General features: G+C 50.5%; 1 protein-coding gene and 1 long non-coding RNA gene across 2 annotated transcripts in view; both read right to left on the reverse strand.

Moving 5' to 3' along the window:
- The window catches only part of LOC116989964, a 41,421-nt gene that overhangs the window by 6,227 nt on the left and 18,247 nt on the right, over nucleotides 1-16,947 (reverse strand). The window contains exons 7-9 of the mRNA XM_033047519.1: nucleotides 5,793-6,007; nucleotides 3,104-3,699; nucleotides 1-591 (exon numbers count right to left, since the gene is read on the reverse strand). Coding sequence (XP_032903410.1) covers nucleotides 1-591; nucleotides 3,104-3,699; nucleotides 5,793-6,007 — 1,402 coding nt within the window. The remainder of the gene's footprint in view (nucleotides 592-3,103; nucleotides 3,700-5,792; nucleotides 6,008-16,947) is intronic.
- On the reverse strand, nucleotides 6,257-11,247 carry LOC116990141. The gene is made up of 3 exons (XR_004416434.1): nucleotides 11,192-11,247; nucleotides 9,793-10,007; nucleotides 6,257-6,320 (listed from the first exon to the last, which is right to left on the reverse strand). It is a non-coding gene; the product is annotated as an uncharacterized LOC116990141 (long non-coding RNA).

Genomic DNA, 16,947 nt, shown 5'->3' on the forward strand with positions numbered 1-16,947 from the left:
CTTGTAGAATTCTGCAGCTTCTGCTATCAGCGTGAAGTTGTGAGCTTTGTGTTCCTGTCCGGCTGCACAAATCACACAGATCAGCTTCTTGTCAGTTTCACAAAACAGCTTCAGTTCTTCCTGATGTTCCTCGCATTGAAGTTTTCTTGCCTTCTCTGTCCGAATCAGGCTCAGTGTTCGAGCTTTCTCAGACAGTCTCGCCAAGGCCCGATTCACCCTGAGGGTGCGGTCTGTAAATTCCTCTCTACATTCCGGACAGGAGTTTCTCCCCTCCCTGTCCCAACTCTGTGTGATGCAGGAGCGGCAGAAGTTGTGCCCACAATCCAGTGACACCGGATCGGTGAAGAAATCCAGGCAGATGGGACAAATTATCTCCGCGGTCCAACTCTCGACCTGGTCGTTCGATGCCATTTTAACTCCTCCTCTTCCTGGTTCAAAAGAGGATTCCCTTTCCCTGAACTGCTGACCCCTCCTGCAGTACCGCGTGTGTCCACTGCGCACGCAGCCGTCTCGGGGAATGAATGTAATCCGGCTGCAAGTGTTCAGTGTGAAGATGCAGAAACATGGAACTGCAGATGCTGCTTCACAACAAAAAGGCACAAAGTGCTGGATTAACTCAGCGGGTCAAGTAGCACCTCTGAAGAACGTGGACAGGTGATGTTTCGGGACAGGATCCTTCTTCAGACTGATTGTAGGGGCGGTGGGTGGGAGATGGAAGAACGATGGAGGAAGGTTGGCAGGACAAAGCCTGGCTGGTAATAGGTTGACATGGTTGAGGGGGAGTTGATAGGCAGACGGTTCGACAAAGAGCAGAGATGAAACACAGAACGTGTGTGACTGGAATAGCATCCTTCTCCTCATCAGAACTGCCCCCTCCTTTAAGTCACGACTCAAAAACTTATTTCTACTCCCTAGCGTTTAGGGAGCTTATCTGTGTGGGCGCTGTAAACAGATTTATGCATGTATTGTTAGGTCTGCCTACCGTTGTATGTATCAAATTAGTACCTGCACTGATGTGTAGCACTTTGGTCAACGTGAGCTGTTTTTATATGTGCTATACAAATACATTTATTATTATTATTATTATTAAAATGAATTGTGTCCTGATCTTCAAACACTCTTCTCCTCAGACGGCCAAAGGTTGTCCAGGTGCACTGAAGGCGCTGGTGAATTTCACCATCAATGTCTGCCTTCCTCTGGGAAGAGGAGCGCCGGCCACAGGACCCGAGGGTCACCATCGTTACGACCATTTTTAAAGGAAGGAGACAAATCCACCCGCGGAAACTATGGAGGGTTCTTCTCCCGCTCTCGACCGCAGGGAGGGGTCAGTTACACATTAAACTGTCCTGAATATAGACGAAAGCGGAGAGTAGCGCTTGGGACAATATAAGGCAGGATAAAGAGCTGGGAAAAACTGCAGAGTAGATTGACGAAGCTGGTGCCAGGATTTGAGGGCCAGGGCGAAAGGGAGAGGTTGGGCAGGGAAGGATTTATTAATTGGAGCGCGGGTGGCTGAAGTGTATGCACATTAACCCCTTGATATTATATTACTATTATTCATTGGCTCCTTTTACCCCATCCCCACCCTATCTCGAGGGGCAAAGAAAGTGGGGCAGAAAAAGAGAGGGAGAGGGGGGAGGGAGATGAGGGGAGAGTGGGGGTGGAGGGAGGGGGAGATGGGATGGGGAGGGGGAGAGATGGAGAGGGGGAGGTGGAGAGGGACGGGGGGGGGGAGAGAGTGGAGATGGGGAAGCAAGGGGGAGCAGAAGGTGGGGTAGGGGAAGCGGAAGGAGAGGAGGGGGAGAGGGAGGAGAGCGGGGAGGGGGAGGGGCGGAGAGAGGGGGAGGAGGTGGAGAGGGACGGGGGGGAGGAGAGAGGGGATGGGGAGAGAGTGGGGAGGGGAAGGAGGGGGGATGGGGAGAGGGAGGAGAGCGGGGAGGGGGAGGGGCGGAGAGAGGGGGGGAGGTGGAGAGGGGGGAGGTGGAGAGGGATGGGGGGAGGAGAGAGGGGATGGGGAGAGAGTGGGGAGGGGAAGGAGGGGGAGGGGGGGGGAGAGGGGGAGGGTGAGGAGAGGGGGGATGGGGAGGGGCGGATGGGGAGGGGCGGAGAGGGGGGATGGGGAGAGAGTGGGGAGGGGAAGGAGGGGGTAGAGGGAGGCAGATGGAGGGGGGAGAGGGGAGGGGCGGAGAGAGGGGATGGGGAGAGAGTGGGGAGGGGGAAGCGGAAGGAGGGGGGATGGGGAGGGGGAGGAGAGCAGGGAGGGGCGGTGAGGTGGGGCGGGGAGAGGGGAAATAGAGGGGAGGGGCATGGGGAGAGGGAGAGGGAGGAGGGAGGGGGAGAGAGAGAAGGCGGGAAGAGAGAGGGAGAGAGAGAGGGAGAAAGAGAGAGGGGGAGAGAAATGGGGAGAGAGAGTGGGGTGTGAGAGTAGAGGGGGTGGTGAGAAGGAGAGGGGGAGATGGGGAGGAGAGAGAGGGAGGGGAAGGGGGAGGGAGGGAGGGGGAAGAGGAAGGAAAGGAGGGGGAGGGAGGCTGGCGAGGGGGAGGGAGGATGGCGAGGGGGAGGAGAGCAGGGCGAGGGGGAATAGAGGGGAGGGAGGGAGAGAGGGAGGGGAGGAGGGAATGTAGAGGGGGGGGGAAAGAGAGGAGGAGAGGGGAAAGGGGGCAGAGAGTGGGGGGGGGGGAAGGGGAGGAGGGCGAGGAGGATAGAGATGGGAGGGGGAGAGAGAGAGAGGGGTGTGAGAGCTGTAGAGGGAGAGGGAGGGAGAAGAAAGGGTGAGAGGGGGAGAGAGAGAGGGGGGAGAGAGAGAGGGGGGGAAGCGAGAGGGGGGAGAGAGAGAGGGGGGTGGGAGAGAGGGGGGAGAGAGAGAGGGGGGAGAGAGAGGGGGAGAGAGAGAGGGGGGGAGAAGAAAGGGTGAGAGGGGGAGAGAGAGAGGGAGGGGAGAGAGAGAGGGGAGAGAGAGAGGGGGAGAGGGAGCAGGGGGAGGGGAGAGAGACACGAAACCTCACCTTCCTTTCTGCAGAGATGCTGCCTGACCCGCTGGGTTTTTTTTGTATCTATCTTCGGTATAAACCAGTATCTGCAGCGCCAAGCCGGGCAAAATGACTCGGCATTTAGGCTTTGAAAAGAAGCGGCCGCTCTCAGCGCGGGAAGCAACGGCCGCCATTGCGCGGGAGCGAGCGCTGTCAGTTGGTCTGGGCGCGGGAGCGTTGACAGTTGGTCTGGGCGGGAGCGCGAGCGTTGACAGTTGGTCTGGGCGCGGGGGGAGCGAGCGTTGACAGTTGGTCTGGGCGCGAGCGCGAGCGTTGACAGTTGGTCTGGGCGCGGGAGCGAGCGCTGTCAGTTGGTCTGGGCGGGAGCGCGAGCGTTGACAGTTGGTCTGGGCGCGAGCGCGAGCGTTGACAGTTGGTCTGGCGCGGGGGGAGCGAGCGTTGACAGTTGGTCTGGGCCCGGGAGCGCGAGCGTTGACAGTTGATCGGGCGCGGGGGGAGCGAGCGTTGACAGTTGGTCTGGGCCCGGGAGCGCGCGCGTCCACAGTGTGGTCTGGGCGGGAGTGCGCGCGTCCACAGTTGGTCGGGCCGCCCGGGAGCGCGAGCGTTGACAGTTGGACGGGCCGGGAGCGCGAGCGTCCACAGTGTGGTCTCGGGCCGCCCAGGAGCGATGGTCGACTGTTGGGGTAGGTGAATGAGCGAGGGTCAACAGCTGGACGGCCGGAGCGTCGACAGTCGTGTTGGGTGGGGGGCGGTTTAACGGGCATTGAACAATTGATTGAGTGTACGGGCGGGAAGGGCCGGCAACAGTTCGATTTACAGGTTGATGGGCGCCGACAATTGAGAGGGTGAAGGCGGGAGTGTCGACAGCTGGATGCCGTGAGCGAACGAGCGTCGACGGCGTGGGGGGGGAGACGGGATGTTAACGGGCTGGAGAGTTGGGTCGGCGGGAGGTTAACGGGCGACGACAAGTGGCGCCGGAGCGAGCACCATGCGGCTGCCCGCGCTGCTTGGGGGGGGGGGGCTCGCGCGCTGTCACCACCCACCCCCCCCCCCTCGCATCGTCACCACCCATCCCCCCCCCTCGCATCGTCACCACCCATCCCCCCTCGCATCGTCACCACCCATCCCCCCCCTCGCATCGTCACCACCCATCCCCCCCCTCGCATCGTCACCACCCATCGCATCCCCCCCCCTCGCATCGTCACCACCCATCCCCCCCCGCATCGTCACCACCCATCGCATCCCCCCCCCCCCCGCATCGTCACCACCCATCCCCCCCCCCCCCGTCGCATCGTCACCACCCATCGCATCCCCCCCCCCCCCCGCATCGTCACCACCCATCGCACCCCCCCCTCGCATCGTCACCACCCATCGCATCCCCCCCCCTCGCATCGTCACCACCCATCGCATCCCCCCCCCTCGCATCGTCACCACCCATCCCCCCCCCGCATCGTCACCACCCATCGCATCCCCCCCCCCCTCGTCACCACCCACCCCCCCCCCCCCCCGCATCGTCACCACCCATCCCCCCCGCCCCCGCATCCCATCGCCGTCCCCGGATCATTGGCGTCTCCCTACCCTCGGTACAAGAACTGTTCCAGAGCCGCTGTCTGTAAAAAGCACTGAGAATAGCTAAGGACATAGATACATAGAAATTAGGTGCAGGTGCAAATTAGCCATTTGGCCCTTCGAGCCCGCACCGCCATCCAATATGATCATGGCTGATCACCCAACTCAGTATCCTGTACCTGCCTTCTCTCCATACCCCCTGATCCCTTTAGCCACAAGGGCCACATCTAACTCCCTCTTAAATATAGCCAACGAACTGGCCTCAACTACCTTCTCTGGCAGAGAATTGGAAGGAGAGAGAGAGAGTGGCGGAGAGAGAGGGGGGGGGAAGAAAGGGGGAGGGGGAATGGGGTTTAGGGGTGAGGGAGGGGAAGGGGAGGAAGAGGGAGCGAGAGGGGGAGGGAGAGATGGGGGGGGGAGGGGGGAGAGAGAGATGGGGGGGGGGGAGGGGGGGAAAGAGAGATGGTTTTATTTCCACACTCACTGAGGTTTTACGATGTTGAATTTGGGGATTAAATGCGAGCCATTCAGCACCGACCTGTTGTCCACTGGATTTCTGCCCCACAGCTCCTGAGCCCCGCTCCTGTGTTAAGGTTCACTTATTAAAACAGACAACTCACAATGGGTGAGATAAACCAACTCAAGCTTTACTGATCAACAGCCGGCGAGAGTGTCAGGGATACAGAGTCAATGAAACAGACACTTGACTCCCCGAGCCACCACTCTAATGAATGAAGTCATACAAGATATTTTATTGTGTTTTGGAAATGCAGTCACATGTTTGTACAGGGTTGCAGAAATGACGTTTAACACGCATCAATCACAGTATGTATACATTCAAAGTATATTTGTCACTAACACAATACACTTGTCATACTATCCTTAAATCAATCACAAAACTTCTAAACAACAGGAACTTAGTAAATTGCCCAATGTTTGTAATCCCGTCTTAAACAATGTAAGCATCATGTAGGCAAAAACTCCCGAGTCCCCAGGAAACATATTCTCTCCCACTATTGTTAATGGTCCTTTGCTTGCGCATTACAGGAATGCTTGGTATGCAGGCTTCCTGATTACCACAACTCTTCTAGTATAGTATAGAATTGCAAACTTCAGTTTATTCAGAACCCAAAAAGTCAACGTAATCTTTTACTTAATAAAATATTTTACAGTACAATTATTACATGATCATGATATTCTCACCTGATGCCGATCCCGGGACCCGACCCGTTTACACACCCGGAGCGGAACCGGAGCACATTCTCAGCCAGTTTCCATCACAAGGCCATAAGAAAGGATAAAGCTTCTCCGTGAATTTATTCTCAGTGAAGGTGTGGAGATGGGACTTGGTGTCCGCGTCGTAAAATGAAACTGTACCGGACTCGTAACTGAGATAAATTCCCACCCTCCCAGGGATGGGACGGGCGGGGAGACGGGATGGAGGGGAGGTGAGTGCATCAATCCCGTCACCCCACAGCCCGAGGCTCCAGACTCCAGTCTCCGGGGTCAGTGTGACCAGACTCTTCCTCTCCACAGACTCTGCGGCGAGTCCCAGCCTCCAGCCCCGACTCCCCGCCACCTCCACCTCCCAGTAATGTCTCCCCGATGTGAATCCCTCTGATCCCAGCACACACAGACTGCCTGTAAACCTCTTCGCAGTGTCAGGGAGACTCCTCCGGATCCGGATCCATCTCACCCTCTTCCGATCCTCGGACACCTCAAGCCACGGATGCGCTGTTTCCACATCCAGGGTGACGGAGACTGAGGGGAGAAGCAGAGAATCAGAGAGTCCCGGGGGTCGGGGGGAAGACTTGGGCAGCGCGGCCCCGGGACCGGGGGAGAAGCCGCTCGGCCTCAGGCACAGGGGGGCGGACAACTGAAACCTTGCTTAGAGCTTTTATCCAGGGATGGAGAGGGGAATTTTGTGAGGTGAGGGAGGGTGGATGGGGAGGGAGAGTGAGGAGGATTGCGAGATTGCTTGGGGATGGAGGAATGAAGCGGGCTATTCAGATATAGAAGGTAGACATAGATGCTGGAGAAACTCAGTGGGTGCGGCAGCATCTATGGAGCAAACAAAATAGGCAGGGGTTTCGGCCCGAAACATTGCCTATTTCCTTCGCTCCATAGATGCTGCCGCATCCGCTGAGTTTCTCCAGCATTTTTGTCTACCTTCGATTTTCCAGCATCTGCAGTTCCTTCTTGAACTATTCAGATATGGAGGGAGATCGGAGCAAGAGCATATTGAGGTGAGTGGCAATTTGAGGTTGTTAAACAGGAGGTAGAGGTGTGGGGAGGAACCACCATGATCATAGTGAATGGGGGGAGACATGAGGGGCTAGATGACCTGCCCGTTTCCTTCAATGGAGGGTGAGAGAGAGGGAGAGGGGTGGTTTGGACCATGGAAGGAAGCAGAGGTTGAATGATCGGGTGTTGGACAGAATGGGTGGATACTTGTGGTTGTGGCGTCGCTGAAAGAGGGGATTCACGGGTGGATTTGATGGGTGTGTACAACCAAGAACACACTGATCTCATTGTGAACCAATATATGAACTTCACTGAGGGACTTGACAATGTTGCGCATGTAAGGCTGGTCCAGAAAGTGAAGGCAGGTGGGATCCAAGGCGAGCTGGTGAAATGGATCCAAAATTGGCTTGGTGGTTGGAGGTAGAAGGTAGCGGTAGAAGGATGAGTTTTCTGCTTGGAGGTCTGTGACTGGTGGTGTGCAGCAGAGATCGGTGCTGCAACCTTTGCTGTTTATGTTATATGTTCATGGCTTGGATGTGAATGCATGAGGTGTGATTAGTACGTCTGGAGGACTCAAAAATTGTGGATAGCGGGGAAGGTTGTCTGCAGCAGGATATCGGGTAGATTATCAAAATCGTATTCGCATGCAGGGATAACAGATCAAGAGAGTGCAGGTTTATCTTCAGAGCAAGGAATTTTAAAGTGGATCCGAGTTGGAAGTTTTCTTTACACTGAGAGTGGGTGATATCTGGAACATGCTACAGAGGAGGTGGCGGAGTGAGATATAATCACTATATTTGAGACACTGAAATAGGTGAGGTGTAGAAGAATACCGATGTAATGTGGGCAAATCAATTGGTATAGCTGGGAAAAAGGTGAACATGGACGCGATGGGCCGAAGGGCCTGATTCTCTAATGGACAACCATGGTTCTTAACAGAGTGCAGGGAATTCCAAAGATTCCACAGTCTCTGCTTGTAGTAATGTCTCCTTATGGTGTAGCCCATATTCTGAGAGGTCGCTCTAGAAGGTTGGATCTCATGGAATCTGGGGTGAACTAGCCGATGGAATACAACATTTACTTGAAGATCGCAGACAAAGGATGTTGGTGAGGGTCGTTTTACAAACTGGGGACAAAGTCCACTTGTTCATTATTCATATCAATGATTGGGTGTGTGTGTAGGTTGCACGGTTAGTCAGTTTGCACAAGGAACTAAAATTTGTGACATTGTGGAGAGAGAAGAAGGTTATCTGAGAGTAAATGGGATCCCTGTGAACTGGGCCAATGGGCTCAGGAACGGCAGGTGGGATTTATTCATGTGAAGGTGAGGTGATGCACTTTGCTGAGACAAACCAGGGCAGGACATACACAGTAAACGGGCAACTTTATAGAACTGAGAGATAGCGGGCTGCACGCATACAGTGCCATGGAAGATGCAACAGTGACAGGCAGGGTGGTGAAGAATGTGTTTGTCACTCATGCTTTCATAGGTCAGGATATTAATTACAGTATTTGGTACAATAAGGTTGTTAGCAAGTTAGAGAGGGTGCAAAAGGATTTACAATCATTTCATGAGGTCTGAAGGACTGGGTTATAAGGAGACATTGGACAGGCAAGGATATTTTTCTTTAGAGCCCATCAGAATGCTTTTATAGATGTGTATACGATCTATATAAGGTGCCCAGATCAGGTGAATAGGAGCAGTATCTTATCCAAGGCAGGAGAGTCTAAACCTCTGACTTCATGATGCTTCCCAGCTGATGAGTTTAGTGGTAGATCAAATCTCCAATTTCCCTCCAGTCCACACCAGAATTAATCTTTGCATCTATGAATTGCTTAAAGATGTATAGAAATGAACTGCAGAGGCTAGTTTAAACCGAAGATACTCAAAGAGCTGGAGGAACTCAGCGGGACAGGCAGCATCTCTGGAGAGGAGTGGGTGACGTTTCGGTTTGAGACCCTTCTCCAGACTGGTTATGGATAAGGGAAACAAGATATATAGCCGTAAAGACATAAAGAATAATGAATGGAATATATGCAAAAAATAACGATTATATCGGAAACAAGCCATTGTTAGCTGTTTGTTTGGTGAAAACGAGAATCTAGTGCGACTTGGGTGGGGGAGCGACAGAGAGAGAGAGAGGGAATGCCCGGGCTACCTGAAGTCAGAGAAATCAACATTTCATACCACAGGGCTGTAAGCTGCCCAAGTGAAATATAAGATGCTGTTCCTTCTATTTGCGTTTAACCTCACTCTGACAATGGAGGAGAGCTAGGACAGAAAGGTCTGTGTGGGAATGAGAAGGAGAATTAAAGTGTTCAGCAACCAAGAGATCAGGTAGGTTCAGGCAGACTGAGCAAAGGTGTTCAGCGAAACGATCGCCCAGTCTGCATTTGGTCTCATCAATGTATAAGAGTCCACATCTTGAACAATGGATACAGTAGATGAGGTTGGAGGAGGTGCAAGTGAACCTGCAAGTGAATGCAGTCATCAATGTAATGGAGATAGAGTTCGGGGATAGGGCCTTGGACTTGGTAGAAGTGGAAGGATTCGAAGGAGCAGTTATTAAGAGTGAGAACCAACTCCGCTAGGTGGAGTAGTGTTAGTAGAGGGAAATTGGATGGTTCTGTGGTCGAAGAAGAAACGGAGGCCATCCTGGTGGGGGATGGAGGTGTTGAATGGCTGAACCTCCATATTAAAGATGAGAGGGTGAGGGCTCTGAAAGTGGAAGTCATTAAAGGGACAAAGGCATGTGAGGTATCTTGGACATGGGTTGGTACAGATTGGACCGGGGGGGGGGGGGGGGGGGGGGGGGGAGATAGGATGGAGACGACGTATGTGGAAATCATTTCAGTGGGGCAGGATAGTTGTTTTTATGGATTTTGGGGAGAAGTTAAAGCCGGGCTGTGTGAGGCTGGAAAATGATAAGGTGTCAGGTGTATGTCTTAAAGATGTCAGAAACAAGAATAATGGAAAAGCTTGAATTACCTTGCTTGAATGTCGTGTTCAAGAAAACAGGGCAATTAAACTTTTCAATCTGCAAGGCATCATCTACCACCGACAGTAGTTTGGCTTCATCACAAACCCTGGAAATATTTAACAGCTGGTTATAAACTAAGCAGTAGAAATGTTTTGAGTTCCACAAAAACTTACAATGTTTCCATCAAGACAATGTCCTACTTTCGCTTGCGACCAGCTTCCTCCTGAAAGAAATAAAACACAAATCTCAATTGATTGAGATGGACCGTCCTCATCCCGACAGCGGGAATTTCATCAAATTTCTATAACCTTCCGATAAATCCCATTTCACAACTCTTATTGCCGCTGTCATGCAGACAGAAAGCGGATATTGCCGCAGAGATGTAGAACGATGGGGGAAAGCACAAGGAATGTTCATGAGAATGACGCCATAACTGAGAGGATGGAACTTAATGAAACGACTGGGCAGGTGGTGGGATTTCATCTGGAGAAGATGTCAGGAATGATGAGAGGGAATTTAAGTTTATCGGCAGATTTAAATGGGTGGGGATGAAATAATATCTCAAATCGAAAGGGAGACTAATAATCAAAGCTGAAATGTAACGTGGTCTTCAATAAATACCAAAAGGAATGCAGTCATGGACCTCACTTGCATTGGAGGGACTGAAGCCAAAGGCAGAAATAAATTTAAGTGCAAGCGGGATAAACACATTAGGGCTCCTGGAATTTGGGGTATTGTTACCGGGTGTGGAGAGTAGATGGGAGGGATGATGAGTGGAACAGAAATCTTGACTGGATAGAATGGGCCAAATGGCCTGTCTATGATGTAGAATGGGATGTCATTCTATGGTGAAACAAGATGGACAAAACAAACAGAGCAAATTCCCCCAAGGTGACCACCCACTGCTGATGGCAACCGGATATAGATGATCAATCTGATGTGTGCGCCACGTTCTAGATTTCAATGTTAATCCCCACAATGTGGTCATGGCTGATCTAGCCCAGGACTGAACTCCTCCTCTTTGCCCCATTCCTTTCGATTTCAATTCCCCGAATGTTCAAAATGTATCTTCCTCTAGTTTAAATACGTCTAACAGGTTAAACCTCTCAGAGTCTATTGGTTGGAGAATCCCAGAGATTTACTGCCCTCTGTCCATTCCTGGTCCTTGGGACCTGTCGTTGTTCAAAACGCTACAGAACACAAACACCTCTCTACATTCCGGCCAGGCATTCCTGAGATCCCATAGATTATACGGGAGGACAATTAGTTTGGAAACAATAACAGCTGGAACAGAGGGAACATTATGCAGTTTTCAATTACTGGTAAATGCAGCACTTATTTCTGAAATGTCACCCACCATTTTGTGACTGCACTTTCACTTCACCAAACTGTAGTGTAACCCCTCACCTTCAGAAACACCACACTGTCGTTTTGATCCATCTGTTGCTGCAACTTTAAGAGTTCCTCCTGAATAGATTTTAAATTCTCTTGAATCTCTCCCAGATTTTTCTCCATTGAATTTAAGATCTTCTTCTCTTCCTCTCGGATATCTGCCAGTGTGCGCTGCTCTTTCTCAGTTAGAATCTGGTGCAGTTCAGCAAACTGGGATGTAATCTTGGACTGAAGGTTGAGTGACTGTTCCTGGGAAATGAAAGGTGAAGATCAATATATAATGTCACTGGTTGTGTTTCTTCACAACTTTGACAGATTAAATCAAAAAAAAATATTCACACACAGAGTTGTGTGTCTGTGGAATTCTCTGCCTCAGAGGGTGGTGGAGGTCGATTTTCTGGACACTTTCAAGGGAGAGCTAGACAGGGCTCTTAAAGATAGCGGAGTCAGGGGATATGGGGAGAAGGCAGGAATGGGATACTGATTGTGGATAATCAGCCATGATCACTTTGAATGGTGGTGCTGGGTCGAAGGGTCGAATTGCCTACTCCTGCACCTATTGTCTAATGGTCGTGACATTTGTCCTGTGCATTTTTTATTCGTTTTGGCAATTCAATTCTTTGTCCAAATGCTTCTGAAATATCGTGACGGTAATCTTATAACCTATCAATCCTCAACCCCAATGCAATAACCTGCTGCCTATTCCTTTTCACGTGCCCATTAATTCCATTCATCCGCCCACCACCCACCTTCCCAGGGATAATTTACAGTCACCGATTGACTATTGAACCAGCGTGTATTGGGGTCGTGGAAGGAATGCGACGCACTCACAGGGAGAAGGTTGCCTTTTTATTACACACATCACAGGGATCAAATCTACAAAAGATCAGGAAATCGAAACTGGAAAACCTCACCAGAACTCCTGAAATCTTCCTTTTCTGTTGCTGCTCCATTTGCTGGATCCCCAATTCCTTTTTTGTGAGAGACTGGAAGGAAGCTTTCACCTGATCCTGGGATTATGTTTGAAAATCAGAGACTAAAAGTGTTAGACAATAAAAAAAAAGGAATTAAACAATGCTGCAGCAATCAACATCGATTTGCTTCACCAAAGGACAAAGGACATTTTTTGTCACATACACCAATTGGTGCAGTGAATTTGAGTTACCATACAGCCCACAAATAAGATAAACACAACACTATAGAATTTAACATAAAACATCCCCCACAGCGGAATCAACGTTTAGTCCCCTTCCTCATGTTCACCCGTGGTCGGGGCCTACCTTGTAGAATTCTGCAGCTTCTGCTATCAGCGTGAAGCTGTGAGACTTGTGTTCCCGCCCAGCTGTACAAATCACACAGATCAGCTTCTTGTCAGTTTCACAAAACAGCTTCAGTTCTTCCTGATGATCCTCGCACTGAAGCTTACTTGCCTTTTCTGTCCGAATCAGGCTCAGTGTTCGAGCTCTCTCAGACAGACTCGCCAAGGGCCGATTCACCCTGAGGGTGCGGTCTGTAAACTCCTCTCTACATTCCGGGCAGGAGTTTCTCCCCTCCCTGTCCCAACTCTGTGTGACACAGGAGCGGCAGAAGTTGTGCCCGCACTCCAATATAACCGGATCGGTGAAGAAATCCAGGCAGATGGGACAAATTATCTCCGCCGTCCAATTCCCGATCTGGTCGTTCGAAGCCATTTTAACTCCTCCTCTTCCTGGTTTAAAACGCACTCCCTTTCAAAGATCCTATTGCTCCCTTTCGCTGCACCGCAGAGCCTTCTTTCGCTCAAAGATCCTATAGCGGAGCTCCTCTCGTATCTTTGTGCTGAACTGCAGGGGAGGCGGCGTTCAACCCGTCAATCACATCCCTGACCAGAAAGCCGATGTAATTTGAAAGCAGCTTCGGGTAAATTTCATTCCCTTAAACGAAATACATCCGTGTTTCCTATCGTGAATTGTTCATTATATTAGGCTGCACAATAATATTCGTTCTATAGCAAACATTGTTATTTTATTTAACAGTCTCATGTGCAAACTTGAATTCAACTCAATGATTCAATTATACTCTATTGTCACATGTACCAAGGGACGGTGAAATTCGTTGTTTTTGCACGTAATCCGGTAAAATACAGACATCATACAGGCAGTACAGAGAGAGTCACCACGTTTCTGGCGCCGACAAAGTTGCGAGAAGTTCAGTGAATTCTGCGTTATTTTCCTCTCGAATTATTTTTTCCAATTTCATTCCCTGCTCCCATTTACACATCCTCAGTAAGACCTATACTGTCCTCGTCCGATCAACATCAACACCAATTCATTCACTCTGGCACAGCGGACTCGTAATTCTTCTAAGTTTCAGACATGCCAAACTTCCTCGGTCTTCTGAGGAAGTAGAGGCGTTTAGATGTAAAGGAGGCCACATCGACAGAACCGAGTGCCATAGACGAGGATAGAGGAGATGCAAGTGAATCTCTGCCTCCCATGAAAGGGCTATTTGTGTTCCTGAATGGTGGTGAGGGTCGAGGTGTAGGGACAGAGTGGCGCCTCCCCTGGTGGGTTGTAGGGGAAAGCGCCTGGGGATGGGATGATGGGGTGAAAGATGAAGACCAGGGATCTCTACGCTTATTCTCTCTGGAGGGGAGGGAGGTGAGATCTGAGTACAGATAGTGGTGGAGATACAAGTGAGGGCACCATCAATTGCAGTGGAGTTGAAGCCCTGTTTCCTGAAGAAAGAGGACACCTCCGATGTCTTGAAGTAGAAGACCTCTCGCTGTTCCCCCTCTGAGATCCCTAACCAGTCTGAAGAAACGTCACCCATTCCTTCTCTCCAGAGATGCCGCTGAGTAACTCCAGCTTTTCGTGTCTATCCTCGGTTTAAACCAGCATCTGCATTTCCTTCCTACACACCTCATCGAGAGCACCGATGCGGCGGAGACGGATTGTCAAAGTGGTCTTTGGCGCACCACGTGACGTTGCTGCCATTTAGTGGCCATAACCAAAATGTGCAAGTAGTTCTGCTTGCGATTAACAGAACATGGTTTGGTGTAGATAGGCCTTTCGGCCCACCGAAGACACACACAGCTGAGTCAGACAGCATCTCTGGAGAAAAGGAATTTCGGGTCGAGACCCTTCTTCAGACTTATGTGAGGGTGGGGAGGGGTGAGAAGAAGAAAGGAAGAGGCGGAGGCAGTGGGCTGTGGGAGAGCTGGGGAGGGGAAAGAGGGAGAAAGCAAGGACTATATGAGTCAATGTTCATACCACTGGAGTGTAAACTACCCAAGCGAAAATTGATTTGCTGCTCCTCCAATTTACGGTGGGACTCGCTCTGGCCATGGAGGAGGCCCAGGACAGAAAGGTCGGATTGGGAATGGGAGGGGGAGTTGAAGTGCTGAGCCACCAGGAGATCAGGTTGGTTATTACGAACTGAGCAGAGGTGTTGGGAGAAACGATCACCAAGCCTACGCTTGGTCTCACTGATGTAGAGCAGCTGACACCTAGAGCAGTGGATGCAATAGATGAGGTTGGAGGAGGTGCAGGTGAACCTCTGCCGCATCTGGAAAGACAGCTTGGGTCCTTGAATGAAGTCAAGGGGGGAGGTAAAGCGACAAGTGGAGCATTTCCTGCAATTGCAAGGGAAAGTACCAGGGCAGGGTGTGGTTTGGGTGGGAAGGGACGAATTGACCAGGGAGTTACCGAGGGAGCGGTCTCTGCGGAAAGCCGAAAGGGGAGATGGGAACATGTGGCCAGTGGTGGGATCCGTTGGAGGTGGCGAAAATGTCGGACGATTATCTGTTGTATGTGATGGCTGGTAGGGTGGAAGGTGAGGGCAAGGGGGGGGACTCTGCCCTTGTTATGTGTGGGGGGTGAGAGCAGAGTTACGGTGTATAGAAGAGACCCTGGTGAGAGCCTCATCTATAGTCGAAGAGGGGAACCCCCGTTCCCTAAAGAATGAGAACATATCCGATGCCCTGGTTTGGAACACCTCATCCTGGGTGCAGATGCGGCGTAGACGGAGGAATTGGGAGTCCTACAGGAAGCAGGGTGGGAAGAAGCCATGGGAATCAGTGGGTTTATAGTAGATGTTGGTCAGTAGTCTGTTACCTGCGATTGAGATAGTGAGGTCCAGAAACTGTAGGGAGATGTCAGGAATGGTCCCGGTGAATTTGAGTGCCGGATGGAAGTTAGTAGTGAAATGGATGAAGTCAGTGAGTTCTGCATAGGTGCAGGAGGTAGTACCTGATGGCTGAAGGCAGCAATGCAATGAACTGATCTTCCTGACATGCATGAGGTGGAATAGTGGAGGCTCCCTCAATGCAGGAGTGAGGAATAAACATCTGGTAGAATTAAAAGGATAAAGAGGCATTTGTGGAAAATAAGTCAAGAGCCTAGACCCAGAATCATGACGAAATGATGCAGGATTGAAGATACCAGCATCTGCAAACTTTTGTGTATCCATGAACTCAGGACTTCAACAAAACTAACAACAGAAAATGTTTTAGAGAGGAGATTAACGCAATGGAAAGGAAGGACATTAGTTTGCAGGATGTGGAATCGGTATGGGTAGAGCTGCGAAACACTAAGGGGCAGAAAACGCTGGTGGGTGTTGTGTACAGGCCACCTAACAGTAGTAGTGAAGTTGGAGATGGTATCAAACAGGAAATTAGAAATGCGTGCGACAAAGGCAAAACCGTTATAATGGGTGACTTCAATCTACATATAGATTGGGTGAATCAAATTGGCAGGGGTGCTGAGGAAGAGGATTTTTTGGAATGTATGCGGGATAGTTATCTAAATCAACATGTAGAGGAACCAACGAGAGAGCAGGCTATTTTAGACTGGGTATTGAGTAATGAGGAAGGGTTAGTTTGCAGTCTTGTTGTACGTGCCCCCTTGGGCAAGAGTGACCATAATATGGTTGAGTTCTTCATTAGGATGGAGAGTGACATTGTTAATTCAGAAACAATGGTTCTGAACTTAAAGAAAGGTAACTTTGAGGGTATGAGACGTGAATTGGCCAAGATTGACTGGCAATTAATTCTAAAAGGGTTGACGGTGGATATGCAATGGAAGACATTTAAAGACTGCATGGATGAACTACAAAAATTGTTCATCCCAGTTTGGCAAAAGAATAAATCAGGGAAGGTAGTGCATCCGTGGATAACAAGGGAAATCAGGGATAGTATCAAAGCGAAGGATGATGCGTACAAATTAGCCAGAAAAAGCAGCATACCGGAGGACTGGGAGAAATTCATAGACCAGCAGAGAAGGACAAAGGGCTTAATTAGGAAAGGAAAAATAGATTATGAAAGAAAACTGGCAGGGAACATAAAAACTGACTGCAAAAGTTTTTATAGATATGTGAAAAGAGATTAGTTAAAACAAATGTAGGTCCCTTGCAGTCAGAAACGGGTGAGTTGATCATGGGGAACAAGGATATGGCGGACCAATTGAATAACTACTTTGGTTCCGTCTTCACTAAGGAAGACATAAATAATCTGCCGGAAATAGCAGGGGACCGCGGGTCAAAGAAGTTGGAGGAATTGAGTGAAATCCAGGTTAGCCGGGAAGTGGTGTTGGGTAAATTAAATGGATTAAAGGCCGATAAATCCCCAGGGCCAGATAGGCTGCATCCCAGAGTACTTAAGGAAGTAGCTCCAGAAATAGTGGATGCATTAGTAATAATCTTTCAAAACTCTTTAGATTCTGGAGTAGTTCCTGAGGATTGGCGGGTAGCAAACGTAACCCCACTTTTTAAGAAGGGAGGGAGAGAGAAAACGG

The sequence above is a fragment of the Amblyraja radiata genome, chromosome 30 (genome assembly GCF_010909765.2).
Source record: "Amblyraja radiata isolate CabotCenter1 chromosome 30, sAmbRad1.1.pri, whole genome shotgun sequence".
NCBI lineage: Eukaryota > Metazoa > Chordata > Chondrichthyes > Rajiformes > Rajidae > Amblyraja > Amblyraja radiata.